General features: G+C 32.0%; 1 protein-coding gene across 1 annotated transcript in view; it reads right to left on the bottom strand.

Moving 5' to 3' along the window:
* Positions 1-14217, bottom strand: part of LOC125068249 — a 34433-nt gene extending 20216 nt beyond the window's left edge. Inside the window, exons 1-2 of the mRNA XM_047677336.1 lie at positions 14087-14217; positions 4163-4255 (exon numbers count right to left, since the gene is read on the bottom strand). Coding sequence (XP_047533292.1) covers positions 4163-4255; positions 14087-14105 — 112 coding nt within the window. The 5' untranslated portion in view covers positions 14106-14217. The remainder of the gene's footprint in view (positions 1-4162; positions 4256-14086) is intronic.
* Between the last annotated feature and the right edge of the window lie 1216 nt (positions 14218-15433).

Raw genomic sequence — 15433 nt, 5'->3', positions numbered from 1 at the left:
AAACAGTAAAAACGTAGTATTTATTCGCGTCAAAATAATCCGGGAAACCGAATCAAACGTGCCGTGCGTACGTGAAACTTCTAGAGGAATTTCGTAAATATGTAGACTTTCTAGTAACATCGACCACACTTTTGTTTTGTAGTGTAGTTTCAATAGAAAAAAAATCTTATTGGTTAATTAAAATTTTAAATCAAGTCAATTTTAATATATGATTGTCGAATTAAACATTACCATTGGTTCGAAAAAGAAAATACACTGTCCCGAGAAGAACAGGCAACAGAACCAGCGGGATTTTTATCAATATTTGATTGAAAAATAACAAATAAATATCCAATATAACAAAGAGCGTATATAATTGCGCGAGATCTAGCATAAGCGTATTCTCTATAAGGATTTATTGGCGCGATATTTACAAAGCTCTTCAGCGGCTTTACATGCGCGATCACGATATATCACGACTATAATTCAATGTGATATTAAGTATGATAGTGATATCGTGATTAATGTGCAAAGTATTAGTGTTCGTGTATCAAAATAGATGCCTCGTCACTATTTTTGATTGAGTAATGATGTTACGTCAAAATAGATTAAAAGCGTCGTGTGTGTAAGTACATTTGTAATTGAATTCTTTCCATTTTTGCCACAATATATTTACGCATATTATATATCGCAATACGAAATATAATATATAGTTTAAATTTAATTTTTCTAAAAATATTAATTATTTTTATTTTACGAGTTTTTTATTGTCATAATTTATTAATTATAATTATTCGTATTTATATTATATAACCGTTGATATATAAGCTTTTACTCGAGATAATATTTCTCCTGACACACCACACCAGTGGAAGTAATATCACAGGGTTTTATATATTTAAACTATAATTTGGCACTACTATTCCATGGCTCAAGTGTTTAAACGACGCGTAGATATAATTAGGAATTAGAGAAGAAATTCTCTGCTTGTTTATGCCAGCATATCCGTGCCGGCACCGTATTTAAAAAAAAGAGCTGTTGGCCTAGTGGTTAGAACGGATGCACCAATATTAAGCAATGATTTCTGGTTCAAGCCCTCCCTGGGCTGACCACCACTGATTTCTCGTTAGTTGCTCACCGAAACGTTGGTGGATTTTATATATTGACGATTCAAAAATGCTTTATTGTAATGTTTACTTGAATAAAATACATTTTTATATATTTATTTGTTATACTAACCTAACCTAACCTAACTTAAAAATTCACTCACGGTCCCTTTGAATTTTTTATTTTGACTTCATATTTAGTAAGCGCACGAGTGAACCACAATTTACGAATTGTTATGTCAGTTCTACGTGACGATTTACGATTTTTGAATTCAGGTTGAAGAAAAGGTGTATTTTTTTTTAAATTTTCTACTTAAGTTTAATACGTCATTGTAAATGAATATTTATTTATTTTATATTTTTTTTCATTTTCATTTGCGTTTATGAATTTAATGAAAAAAATAACAATTTTACAAAATTTAAAAGTATTGACTGTTGTATAAAGAAAACAAAGTTTACGACAATGTTATCTTCATGAATAATAGAGGGTTATATGCTAGGCTGAACATCGTATCGTGTAATAAATATATCTTATATACATTGTTAGCGTTCAACGGCTCGGCGAAATTCGTACAGGCAGGACATAGTATCGTAGTACCTGCTTCATTAACGAGAATATCGTCGGAATTTTCAACATAACAAAAAGATTCGTGCCATGACTACAGGATGCTCTCTTTTGCTTTAATACTTAGAAAGCGAAATATATGTATATATTTAATTTTTATATTTACAATATACATAATATTCCAACAAAATATTTATCAATGTGTTACGATTTAAATTTTATCGACATTCATTATATAAGACGCAAACCTTTACTTTAAGTATAATATCGTTAGTTCAACCAGATGGTTAATTGGAGTGGTGCTTAACACGAGCGATGCAAGACCAAATCTTTTATTATATATGTTACATTTGTAGCTCCACAGAAAAATGATCCCTGTCGCGTCTTTTGGTGTATCTTATCTTTAATTTGTATTTTTTTTTTTATTAATATCAGTGTGTATGTATGTTTTTATTACCAGACAGCATCTCAATTTAAGTTTGAGGATATTTTTTTTATCGCAATATGGTATTACATGTATACGATATAATTTGTATAAATATAAGTATCTATCTGCATTAGAAGTCCGACGACGATGTTTATTGTTTCGGAATGTGACGTTATAGGGTGTTACTAAATTAAAAAGTAGGCTTGTGACTTGGTGGTAGGGCTTTGTGAAGGCCCCTACTAGATACTACCCACTCACTTATTCTACTGCAAAAATCGTAATTGTGGTATTCCAGTTTGAAGATTAAGTTAGCCAAAGAACATAAGTTCATATGTCCCAAAGTTAGGGACACATTGACGATATAGGGAATGGTCAACATTTATTAAAGCGCTAATGTCTACTACGGTTTAGAACCACTAACTAACAAGCGGTCCATTTTCTAGTACGTATATAAATAATCATTATAAACTAAAACTAAAGTCATTTAGACGTTCACAGCTGTACACGCTACACTTAATAGGATTCAATATGTACTGTTTCAGCATACGATATAATACGTTTTAATACTTAAAGCCTTGCAACGAACTTGCCACCTTTAACGATCGTGTATTGTTTTAACTATTATTTTTATCGTAATGTTAGGCTTAGTACAACGACTGCCACAATCTACATTTGAAAATATAATATAATTATTATACCTTGTTTAGAAAAAAACGACTCGATTTAGGCTCGGATTACATCACAGGACTGATTGAACAACAATTGTTATGCAGCTCCATTGTAAATGTGTTTATTTAAAAGGAGCAACTATGCGATTTTCTTGCCGTTTCTTCTCGCTAGAGGCAAGTTTTCGAAACGGGGGTGTTTAAATATTAACGACTCCAAAACGCTTTACTGTAAAGTTTACTTGAATAAAATGCATTTGATTTGAATTGTTTTTATCGTGTGTTCAGTGTGGTTGGTATGAGAAGTATTTTTCTTGATGCATTTAATTCTAAGTTGTTTTGTCACAAACTCAGTTTACATTTATATTTGTTATGTCAATCACTTTATATTATAAACAAGTTCATGTCTGTCTGTTTGTCTGAACGTGATTAATCCGAAACCTACCAGATTTCTACTAATACTAACTACCAGACACGGCTCCCGGTTTCGCACGGTTAGAATAACACTCCACATAGAACGTTTACATCACTATACATACATATTATATGTTTCTTTTTTTTAATTTTCATTTACATTCCTTATTTTATCTTTGTTATGTCTTAATTTCAATTAATATTTTAATTATTAAAATTTGATTTTATATAGGTTAGCTTGGTTTGTATTTCTGAAGGTCAATTGTTGTTTATAACTTTTAAGACGTATCACTTTGAATGTTAACTATATCAGTTATTAATTTTAAGTGCTTATTGATAAGTTGATGGTGTAAATTTTTGATCGGCATATTTTTTTCATCACCACAATTATATTTTTTTACAATTTACACAAAATTTTAATAAATCATGAATTACCGTTCATTTGTGAAAACCGAATATAATCCCGTTGATTAGTTTTTGAGTTAACCGCATATAACGGCGGATGAATTAATTTTATAATATGTAGTGATTTTTGGTCATTGCAAATATTTGCCTTGTTTGACTGTGTTGTGTTTAAACCACAAACTGAATTCAAAAATTGACACGAAAACACGAATTTGGTATTTACGTTAATTTTACAAACGAATCAAATATATAAGATTTTATTTATGATTATGAAACAGTATTTCTATTTATTTTATCAATCACAGTTGAGTTCATACTCTTTCGTACTCTTTTAAAAATAAGTCGTAATAGATATTTTAACGACGTTCCGGATAATAATCCTAAAAATACCCACAACTGGGCGAAATAACTCTTCTAATTGGACGTGTAGGGGTCTGATTAATCCGTCTGGTAGCATTGCTTCTAATTGGTGATATGTTACATATTTTTTTAACTTTAATGTTTTTCATTCTTTTTTATGACTCATCAGTTATTCTAACCTTTAAAGTTTTAGCTGTATCAGTTCCTTAGCAAAATATTATTAACGACAGATTCTACTTACCGATTTCTCGTCTTGCTCTCTCTTTCCTAATTCCGTATTTCGATCCTTTTCTTGCACGTAGAATTTCTTTCCTTTTAACCCATCCTTCGCCATCTGCAATGAAAATTAATGATCTCAGATAAAATAGATTTAAAAATTCCTTCTACATTAAACGTTAACGTTTTTAATATATTAATACGTCTTATGTGTTTGTAGGAATTTAATTAAGAGTTCGTTTAGAAATGGTACCAAAATTTAATTTCAGAAATTTGCCTAAAATTAGTATCTTAGGTTTTTTGTATGTTATATTATGCGTAATGAATGGTTTTTAAATTCTAATCATTTATCTGAATGTCAATTAAAGTGTAATTAATTTTAATAATTAGTTATATATTTGTAGTATTCAGGATATTAAAATATATTATGACAACAACGACAACAGAAATTTAAAATGGCGGACGATAATTGAATAGCAAAACATATTATTAAAGTTTATGCTTTGATCTAATTTGTAGACGAAGTTTGATTTTCTTTTTAAATTAAATATTTTTATAATGATAATTAGGTAGAAAAAAATATCCTATGTGCTTCCTTGGAGATCAAGCTCGTTTGATATAAAATTTTATCAAATTTGTTTCAGTGTTGTGACCGTGAAAGAGTGACAGACGGACAGGCAGAGTTACTTTCGCATTTATAATATTAGTATAGATAAACAAAACAAAAGAGCTTATAATTTCTCAATTCCTAAGGTAACGTGCTATATTGAAGTGGAAAATTTTAAAAAATATAAAGGAAATAATAACAAAATTGCTGGAGCTCAATTTTTCAGAAGAGGCGCTAATTTGTGCAGGTTATGACGCTATTTGCTGTAACTGCTTGATGTTTTACGTCATAAATCTTGGTTGCATTGCTTTCATCTTAAGAATTGCAGCAGCAATCGCTTGTGTATTTTTTTACGGTATAAGTAGACGGACGAGCTAATGGTCCATGAATATTAACGCTGTTAGAAATATTAACCATTCCTTAAATCGCCAATGTGCAACCAACCTTGGGAGTTAAGCACAATTCCCTATACTGACCCTTTAAACTGGAACACAGTAATTTTAAGTACTGCTGCTTGGCGGTAGACTATGTGAAGACTGTTACCTACCCAGAAAACCCTACCACCAAGTAGGCTTTCTTTCCCAAATTGCTACCTTAATTTCTGGCCGATCCTTATAAAGACGAAGAGACAATAATTATTTCAAAATACAACAGAAAGAATTATTTAATTTGCATTCAAATTTAATCAAAATAAATGTATTTTGTTCGAGTAAGCTTTATGATAAAGCGTGTTTGAATCGTCAATGTTTTAACTCTACCACCGTTTTGGAAACTAGCCACTGTTGCAGTTTTATTATGTATAGAAAATATATTATTGTCAGGGTAGGTATCGTCTAACAGCGTATCTGATGCAGTTAGTTAAGATCGCGTGTCCGAACTTACTAAAGTTGAACTTACATAAACATAACTCGACTCGTTTCTTCAACTTCCATACTTAATTTATAATTGAATCTTTAACGGCATTATATAATTTAGTTTTGAGTTTTATTTTTTTATAAATTATAGAAAAAAACAATCGAACGCGGGTAATTAGGACTTACAGGTGAATTACAGATCGAAGCGAAAGCGATAGCATATATATATGTTACTGTAAAAGCTCGAACTACGGTAAATCTTAAGATTATCCAGTAAAACCTAAGTTTTACCGATTATGACTGGTAGATGTCCATAAAACTTGGGATCCGAACTTTTACCATCATTCACTTGGTAAAGTGTTCTTAGGATCGTCATCGATCATCGTTCTTAGGATTTACATGTTAGGTTAGGTTAGGTTGGAATGGTAATTGTCTGAAAAAGTCGTCCCTTTATAATAAATACTTACATTTACCAACTCATGTCGGTAAATCATAGGTTTTACTGGAAAATCTTAAGATTTACCTTAGTTCGAGCATTTACAGTAACATATATACTGATAAATTATTTAATTTTTGAATGTATCTTGCATACATTTTATTAAATCTTTTTAAATCTATAGCTTATATATGTATAAGCAAATTATAGATAATTTCTAAGAAGAAAATGCAACAGACATCGTAACTTAATATATTAACTCGTCTCCTTTGATAAGGAACGTATAAACTTTTATTATTATACGTCTAGACATAGTGCGCTGAATGCCTGACTGATTTTAATTTTAATTTACAAATTAACTATTGTAACAATAAGCTTCGTTTTGATTCAAAACTCCTAGGATTTGGTCCAATTAGTACGAATGTACTTTTAGAATATTCGGTGATTTTGTTAATAATATTTTCTATATTACGACAGTCATTTATACTACATATGTAACGAACTGTACATAGTGTAAAACAAAGTCGCTTCCCGTCGTGTGTACGCTCAGTTTTTTGAAACCCAATGGATTTTAATACGGTTTTTATCAATCAGAGTGATTTAAGACGAAGGTTTATGTGTATAAGATATGCATTGGGAGCCTCATTGGTCTTAGCTATATATAAGGCCACAAATCACAAGGTTCTGTGTTTAAACTCCAAGTATTTTCTTTCAAAAATTTCTCAGTAACAGCCCAAAGTCTGCATGTTGGAAGTTCGTACACTCCCGTGCCTCGGTAAGTACGTAAAGCCGTTAGTCCTGCACCTGAACTGTTTCCAGTTGTGTCCGATTTGCCTTTCCATCGGATTATGAGAACGACGGAATATCAAGCGCACCTGTGTTTGCGCACATACTTGTGCATTATAAAAATATATCCTGTGTAACTGATCTCCCATGAGATTATCCACCCTGACCGAGATTGGCTGGACGGCATCACATGCATATGACAGTAGAAATAAGGCGCGAATTTAACTTTCCACGCGAGAAAAAACAAGAATTTTTCTTTTTATGTTTGTTCTCCTATTATATTTATATATTGATATATACATAGTCTATGTATATATCAATATTGTCACGGCAATATTGTTGGTCGGTAAATAAGTTGATATGCTGTTTCGTTATTTATTGACGAGTTACAATAAAAGGTATTATATAAAAACGCTCTCCATGAAAAATACAAATGTACACAGATAATTTTATGATAAATGGTAAAACAATGTTGAAGTGTAATCTAATTTTGATGTACCAACAATATTTTTATATATTGTATAGATGTCTAGATTGCAACAAATTTACAAAATACACAATTACATCGTTCAAACATACTTATATGAAAAAAAATGACGGTTCGGTTTCACCAAAAACCGATCGACCCAGCAGGCCATCTCTACAATCGTAATCACAATCTCTGCTAAATAAATTGGTCGGAAAGTCTAGAAATTACGATGGAAAGACACTTATTTCGTAATTTTTTTTATATGTATATTTTTTATAACAAATTGTTTGGTTAAGTTTGCAGAATTCGATGTAGTTTTTAAAAATGAAAATAAAAAGATTTACTATAAAAAATTAATCGGAGCGAATTTTTGAAGTCATATGAAAGAATAACAATAATACTTGGTGGTAAGGCTTCGTGCAAGTTCGTCTGGGTAGATACCAACCACTCGTCAGATATTCTACCGCCAAACAGCAATACTCATTATCGTTGTGTTCCAGTTTAAAGGGTGAGTGAGTCAGTGTAACTACAGGCACAAGGGACATAACGTCTTAGTTCCCAAGGTTGGTGACGCATTGGCGGTGTATATCATAAGATAAAAAATAAATAAAAAAATAGTACAATTTTTACTATTCGAATATCTTCGAAACAGTTCAACCGATTGACCCCAAATCCAATCAGATCTAAGTCTCGATAAACCCTGTCAAACGCCGTGGATCTCGTTCGGTTGAATCGGTCTTGAGATATCTTTCGTCAAAAAATATTTACACACATACATACGCATACACACTACCTGTCGTCAAGCTGTAAATATTCAGAACGGAGTCGTCCTAAAGCCGTGGAGAGAGGGGGCGAGATGTTAAAATATAAGAAATAATTCAATCTATTCATGACGATTTTTATATTTTTAATTGTTCAGATATAATGTGATCCTTTGCAATTACATTTAATGGACCATATTACGCGACGCGCTTTAATGTTAAGTAGAATAAAGATACGGCTGATACGATTAGAATATTCGCGTAAATATTATAAGGGTATATGTAAATATACATACATTTCATAAAAATGTATATATTGTGTCATTTGCTTTATTAATAATATACTCAAAAGGAGCGGGTTGCTGGAACATACTAAAATCATGACCATTTCTTACAATTTTGTTTCTAATAAAATTATTACACGATAATATCTTAAAATAGTATGCTTTTTTATGTTAAAGGGGGCAAACGAGCAGGAGGCTCATCTGATGGAAAGTGATTACCACCGCCCATGGACATCTGCAACACCAGGGGGGTTGCAGGTGCGTTGCCGGCCATTACAAATTAACACGCCCATATAGTCTTAAATTGTGTTTTGGGTAAATCTACACGGTGATATACAGGTCTGCAAAAAATTGAATTCGATAAATAAATATGAAGTACCGTGTTCCTCTAATAAAACTGGTTCCATTTCAAACTGGTACACACCATTGCAAAGTATTGGCGTTTGACAATAGAATATGTTATAAGTATGTGGTACCTAGACGAGCTTGAATCCCTACCTCTATCCCCAAGTAAACTCGAGTCAATTAACATAACTTTGATATAAAAAATGATTAATAACATTCCCCGCAGTTTAATCCAGTGCATTAGTCCGCTCAGAGATGAGCACGACACTGAGTTATTAAGACTTCTCGATCTTCTTTGGATTTTATCAACATTTCTCTTATAATAATTACAAAACTTTCGTTTCTTAAACCTCAAATTTTATAAGTTAAAAAGTAAAAGCATTATTCAGTCATTAATATAAAAATGAAATTAAAAAAATAATACTATTAATTATGTACATTTCTACTTGGTGGTAGGCTTTTGTGTATGGAGACAAGGCCCTTTGAGAAGGTACCACCTACATGTCACATGCCAAGGTTGGTGGTGCAAAGGGGGTTCCACTATCTATTGGCAGTGGTGACTAACCATCAGATGGTCCATTGGTTCGTTTTCGAACACAAAATATAAAATGAAAAAAAAAGAAACACATTAAATCTACGCATATCTAGGACAAGACTCGTGACATAAAAAAAACGATTCGTTATTTAATAGTGTTACCGAGCTGGACAAAATAATTTAATCGGGCCAATCGCGGCAAGAGGTCCAACGACTCCATTCAAATCAGCAAGGTCGGATTTTCAATTTCCAGCCAGTCTTGAAGTGCTCGTTGGTGCGGCTCGTTTGTAAAAATTTTGCATAACGTATAACGTTTGTGTAATACAAAAAATTACATACATATAATTTAAATATATTTACTATACATTTATCAACTAAATATTTATATAATATCTTAATATGCCAGATACTATAATCATATGGTTCAAGTGATTTATGTATAGTTCATTATTTATGTTTTTGTGAGTTTCACGTAATATGTTGGTGGTAGGGCTTTGTGCAAACCCGTCTTGGTAGGTACCTCCCACTCATCAGATATTCTACCGCCAAACAACAGTAATCACTATTATTGTGTTCCATTACATTCTTACGAGAGTTTCTTTGAACACGAAAGTAATTCAAAAAGTACAATTGAATTCGATTATACAACATCTTTAAAAGAAAATTCTCTGACTAAGGACGAAGCTTCGTTGATGGAGGGGAAGTCTTGGGGCTGAATGTTTTATGGATGGAGTTTAAAAGATCAGTAAGAGGCTGGAAGTACGCATATAACTATGTATAATATACACATATATACCCACGGTTTAATATCTATGATAAAATAAAGAGGGATCAGGGGACAGTCGGTTCAAAAAAAGTTGCTTTCGCTGAAAATTTGTTTTAAATGACAGGCACAATGAAATAAATTAACATTGTTTGAGAATAATATAATCTGAAATAAAATTGTTATTTGTAATTGCCCGAATATGAGCCGAGATGGCCCAGTGGTTAGAACGCGTGCATCTTAACCGATGATTTCGGGTTCAAACCCAGGCAGGCACCACTGAATTTTCATGTGCTTAATTTGTCTTTATAATTCATCTCGTGCTCGTCGGTGAAGGAAAACATCGTGAGGAAACCTGCATGTGTCTAATTTCAACGAAATTCTGCCACATGTGTATTCCGCCAACCCTCATTGGAGCAGCGTGGTTGAATATGCTCCAAACCTTCTCCTCAAAGGGAGAGGAGGCCTTTATCCCAGCAGTGGGACATTTACGGGCTGCTAATGCTAATTTGTAATTCCGTGTGAATTAAAACAATAACAAAAAATGAGTGTAAGTAACATTATACAAAACAATGCATAACAGAAAGAGACAGAGATAAAACCAGAAAGAGAAAGAACGGCTAAAGGGTGCATAACGCCTTTTCCTTATTTCTGATTATTATTATTTTTTATTTCTGCTCGTTCACTCTACCGTAAATCTCGTAAATACACTTCGTTCCAAAAGAAGAGTTTTGTCTATGTGTTAAATATTTGTTTAAATATTATTATTACTGAAACGCATTCCAAAAATAAAATGAAAATATATATTTTTGAAGTGTATAATACAAACACATATAATTTATATAATACAATGACAGTAAGATGACTTTATTAATGACATTTTACAATTGATAAGGATTTATCAAGCTAATATAAGCAATATAACAAAATATACTTTACAATTCAAGCTAAAAGGAATAAAAGCTCATGTAATAATCTTACAAACAGTTGGAAATATAAGTCGTAAGTTAGTACCTTAATAGAAAATCTGACCGTCTTAAGTTTAGAAATAAAACTATGTGATCAGATTATAATTAGAAATGCGAAAAAGAGTTTGTTTGTTACGCTTTAACGTCTTAACTTAGTCAAGCATCATTAAACTTTACACCCACTTGGTCACGTCCAGGATCATACTGGTGATTGGTTAATTAATACTTAAGCTCCCCTCACACGCGAGGTAAGGCGGGATAAAAAGTAAGGCTATAAAAAAAATAACTACAATTTTTTACAACCAACAAGCAATATAATAGATTTTTTAAGTAAGAACCAAATTCAATAACAATCTTAAGAGCAGGCATAAAATTCTGACAAAGATTGTATTAATAAAAAAAAAAAAGTAAGATTAAGGTCTGTAAGCTTTCTGCTCTGCTGGACTGAAGCTCCTATTTCTATCGTGGAGTAGATTTGGCGATTGTTTCTCCACGACATTCCCATGCGGGTTGGTAGAAATATATGTGGTATAATTTCCTCGGGTTGTTTTCCATCACCGGCGACCGTAAGGACACACAAATTTAGCATATGAAAACTCAGTGGTGTTGAATCCGCAATCTTTGGTTAAGACTCACGTGATCTACCCACTTGACAATCGGGGCTCAATATAAACTATATAATATATGTTATTTATATCATTACAACAAATCATAACACGATTTAATAGGAGGATGTAGTTTTATGTAAATATATTCGTGTTCATATAACATTATGTTCAAACTCATTTGGCTCCTTACTTCGCCAATTATTATAATAAGCCAAGAGTTCCATTACAAAGCCAATTTTATTATTTATAATATATTAAAAATATAGAAATAAAACAAAGAGTCGAGATGGCCCAGTGGTTAGAACGCGTGCATCTTAACCGATGATTTCGGGTTCAAACCCAGGAAGGCACCACTGAAATTTCATGTGCTTAATTTGTGTTTATAATTCATCTCGTGCTCGGCGGTGAAGGAAATTATCGTGAGGAAACCTGCATGTGTCTAATTTCAACGCAATTCTGCCACATGTGTATTCCGCTAACCCGCATTGGAGCAGCGTGGTGGAATATGCTCCAAAGCTTCTCCTCAAAGGAGAGGAGGCCTTTATCCCAGCAGTGGGACATTTACGGGCTGCTAATGCTAAAACAAAGAAAAACAATCGACTATCTGCACATATAGATTTTTTTTTTATTATAATCGTTCGTCCCTTCTTACGTGGATTAAAAAATTTGCTAAATTAATGTAATTTCGCATTTATAATATTGGTATAGATATTTTTATTCAATTTGGCGAACTTTCTGTTAATTTGTAATATTGAAATTAAAATGATAATTTGAACTATTTGCTGTACAGACGGATTACACTACGGACCGCTCTCCTCACTCTCTATAGCTGAAGAAAGAAAGAAAATTGTCTGATAGCACGCTAAATACATAAATGGAAATTTAAATAGACTACACAATAATAAATTGGGTGTACTTAGACGGTTTATTCCTTCAAATAATCTTCCACAGGCATCCTTTAATCTTTGTTAAAAATGAAAAATAGTTTTATAGGAAAATCTAGAACAAAAAAAATAAAGCAACAAAGGAGGTACTGCCGACCAACCCTGACAACAAACATCACCCGTGAGTTATCCTGTACGCACCGAAACCCCCTGGACGTCGCATACGCCATTGGCGAGGTCTACCGTAACATCTACTCTGCAAGCCCCATCGTCCATTCCCTCAAAATGGAGAGATTCACTGACGCCAACATACCATCCGACCAAACCAAAACCCTATATCTGGCCCATACGCAGGAGGAAATGAAACTCCTGATGGACCAGGGATACGGAAATCTCGATTATCGAGTATCCCAATTATATATATATATATATATATATATATGTCGCATATTACATTCTCACAATTCACACTCGTGTTCTACGGTGAGATTCGAGTTTCTTATTACAGAATACTACCAACTGATCTATTGATAAGAAATATAACAAGCATTTTTCAATGATTTTTTTTTAATGATTTAACGCATATATATATATATATATATATATATATATATATGCGTTTAAAAATATATGTATTACTAAACGCTATACATAAATAACATAAACTACCGTCCACTTTATATATTAAAATATTTAAAAAATGTGTTCGTTATTTTAAATATTCTTGCACCATATCAGACAGCTTTGCGATACTAACTGGGTTTGAATAAATACATTTTGTTAAAAAAAAAACAGTTGGCAAAATAAAAACTCGCTCGCTTGATGTATTGTTACTAGATTTTATAGAACGAATACTATTGTTAAAACATTTTTTATGGTAAAATCAACAATAGGGTTATCTTCGCATTTAAATCTGTGCCAAGAAGAATTTTATTACACAATCTGAGACTTCAGTGATTATTTTAATCCAACCATTCTTTAAAACAAAGCTTTGCTTAATAAAATTTTGCTACATTTATTTTGGAATTGCATTTAATTTCTATGTACAAGAATTTCGTAATTTAAAAAAAAAGCAAAAATATTTTTTTAATATACTAGTAATCGCCCGCGGCTTTAATTAGGTCTTAGGGGTTAATCGTCGGGCTTTTGATATAAAAAGGAGTATATATCCTGCACATAAGCTACTATTTACATATAAAACGTGACTTGAGGTTCGAGATTACTTCATAGTAAATTCAATATAGAGATACAGACAGACAGACATCATTACTTCGAATTTATAATATTAGTATAGATTCAGAAATACAATATTCATTAATTAATTTAATATTCATGATAAAAAAGTATTAATAAATAAGACAGATATAAATTGTACAAAATTCTAACGATAAAAGTAGGACTTGGAGTTAGTATTTGTCGATCTTCATATAGAATTCATTTCTGTTCAATCTCACAAGTTACCACTTTAAATTGGTAGCATTATAATAAATTTATATTACAATATTTTGATTCAATCGTTCTTCCTGAATAAAATTCTTCTCGAATAAAGTATATAATCTAATAAACTACATAAATGAACATATTTTTGTATGCACAAAATAAAAAACATAAAAACAAATAATTAATGATAAGCATTAGAGTGTACTTACGTGCATCTATAGAATGCATAATTATTGGTTATTTTTAATTTAATTAATATTGAACATTCTTTAATAACAAAACAAAACACTCGCAAAATTCGAACTTAATAACTACCAAAATCATTGGATCAGCCACCGAGAAATACACAATACTAATCTTTGTTGAGTAAAGTGTCAACAACTCATACTATAAAACGAGCAGATTATTTGACGTTGTTCTATTCCCTCTATTTATGGACTTTGGCAATATCAGCGGTTGCGAATGGACGTGTTTGCTTCTACAATGCGCTGCCAACCGTATCGTCAAAGGGAACTGACAATTTGTTTGTGTTTCGTGAATTGCGTCATTTATCCTCACAAAGTGTTGCTTGGTGCTAGAATTGATTATCTTATTAATGAACGTCATTTACACAAACATACACTAGTACTTATTATAATATTATTTATGTTATCATTGACAGGTTGTTGGACAAGAGCAATGTTTACTTTAGTAAATAATTTTGATTACAATGAAGAGTCGATATAGGCTAGTGGTTAGAACACGTAAGTCTTATACGAGTGTTGTGGATTGGAATCCAATTAAATTCACTTTTATTTTATCTCGACCATGAAAGAAAACTTGGAAAAGCATGTAACGGATGAGAATCTATCTCCTACGTGCATTGGAGTAGCATGATGTAAAAAGCCTTCAACAAAAAAAGAGGAGGGGCCTTAGCCTAAAAGGACATTAATTTGTTATGAGACATATATCGTTACTAAACATATATTTTATATTATCGTATTTAGAATAAAATTCATAAACAATTCCTTTATAAATTGCACTTAAAAATATATACAACAAATTTTGGCAATCCAATTAGTCAATTTAGGAATTATTGTTTAATTGGTGTTTTTGCTAAAAATACGTTCTCCGCGATACTGAATTACCATATTTTTTATATATATATGGATGATACTGGATTGCCATATTTATGATATAGTTTTTTAGCGTTAGCATTAGCAGACTGTAAATTTTCCCACTGCTGGGCTAAAGGCCTCCACTCCCTGTGAGGAGGAGGTTTGGAGCATATTCCACCACGCTGCTCCAATGCGGGTTGGCAGAATTTCGTTGAAATTAGACACATGCAGGTTTCCTCGCGATGTTTTCCTTTACCGCCGAGCACGAGATGAATTATAAACACAAATTAAGCACATGAAAATTCAGTGGTGCCTGCCTGGGTTTGAACCCGAAATCATCGGTTAAGATGTACGCGTTCTAACCACTGGGCCACCTCGGCTCATAGTTATAGATATAGTTTTTTAAAGTAATACATTTTGACTAAATATTCCGAATAGTCTAACTTGACCACCTATGAA

This window comes from Vanessa atalanta, chromosome 13 (assembly GCF_905147765.1).
Source record: "Vanessa atalanta chromosome 13, ilVanAtal1.2, whole genome shotgun sequence".
Classification (NCBI taxonomy): domain Eukaryota; kingdom Metazoa; phylum Arthropoda; class Insecta; order Lepidoptera; family Nymphalidae; genus Vanessa; species Vanessa atalanta.
Note: the sequence above shows the minus strand (reverse complement) of the source record. Positions and strands in the feature narration are given on the sequence as shown.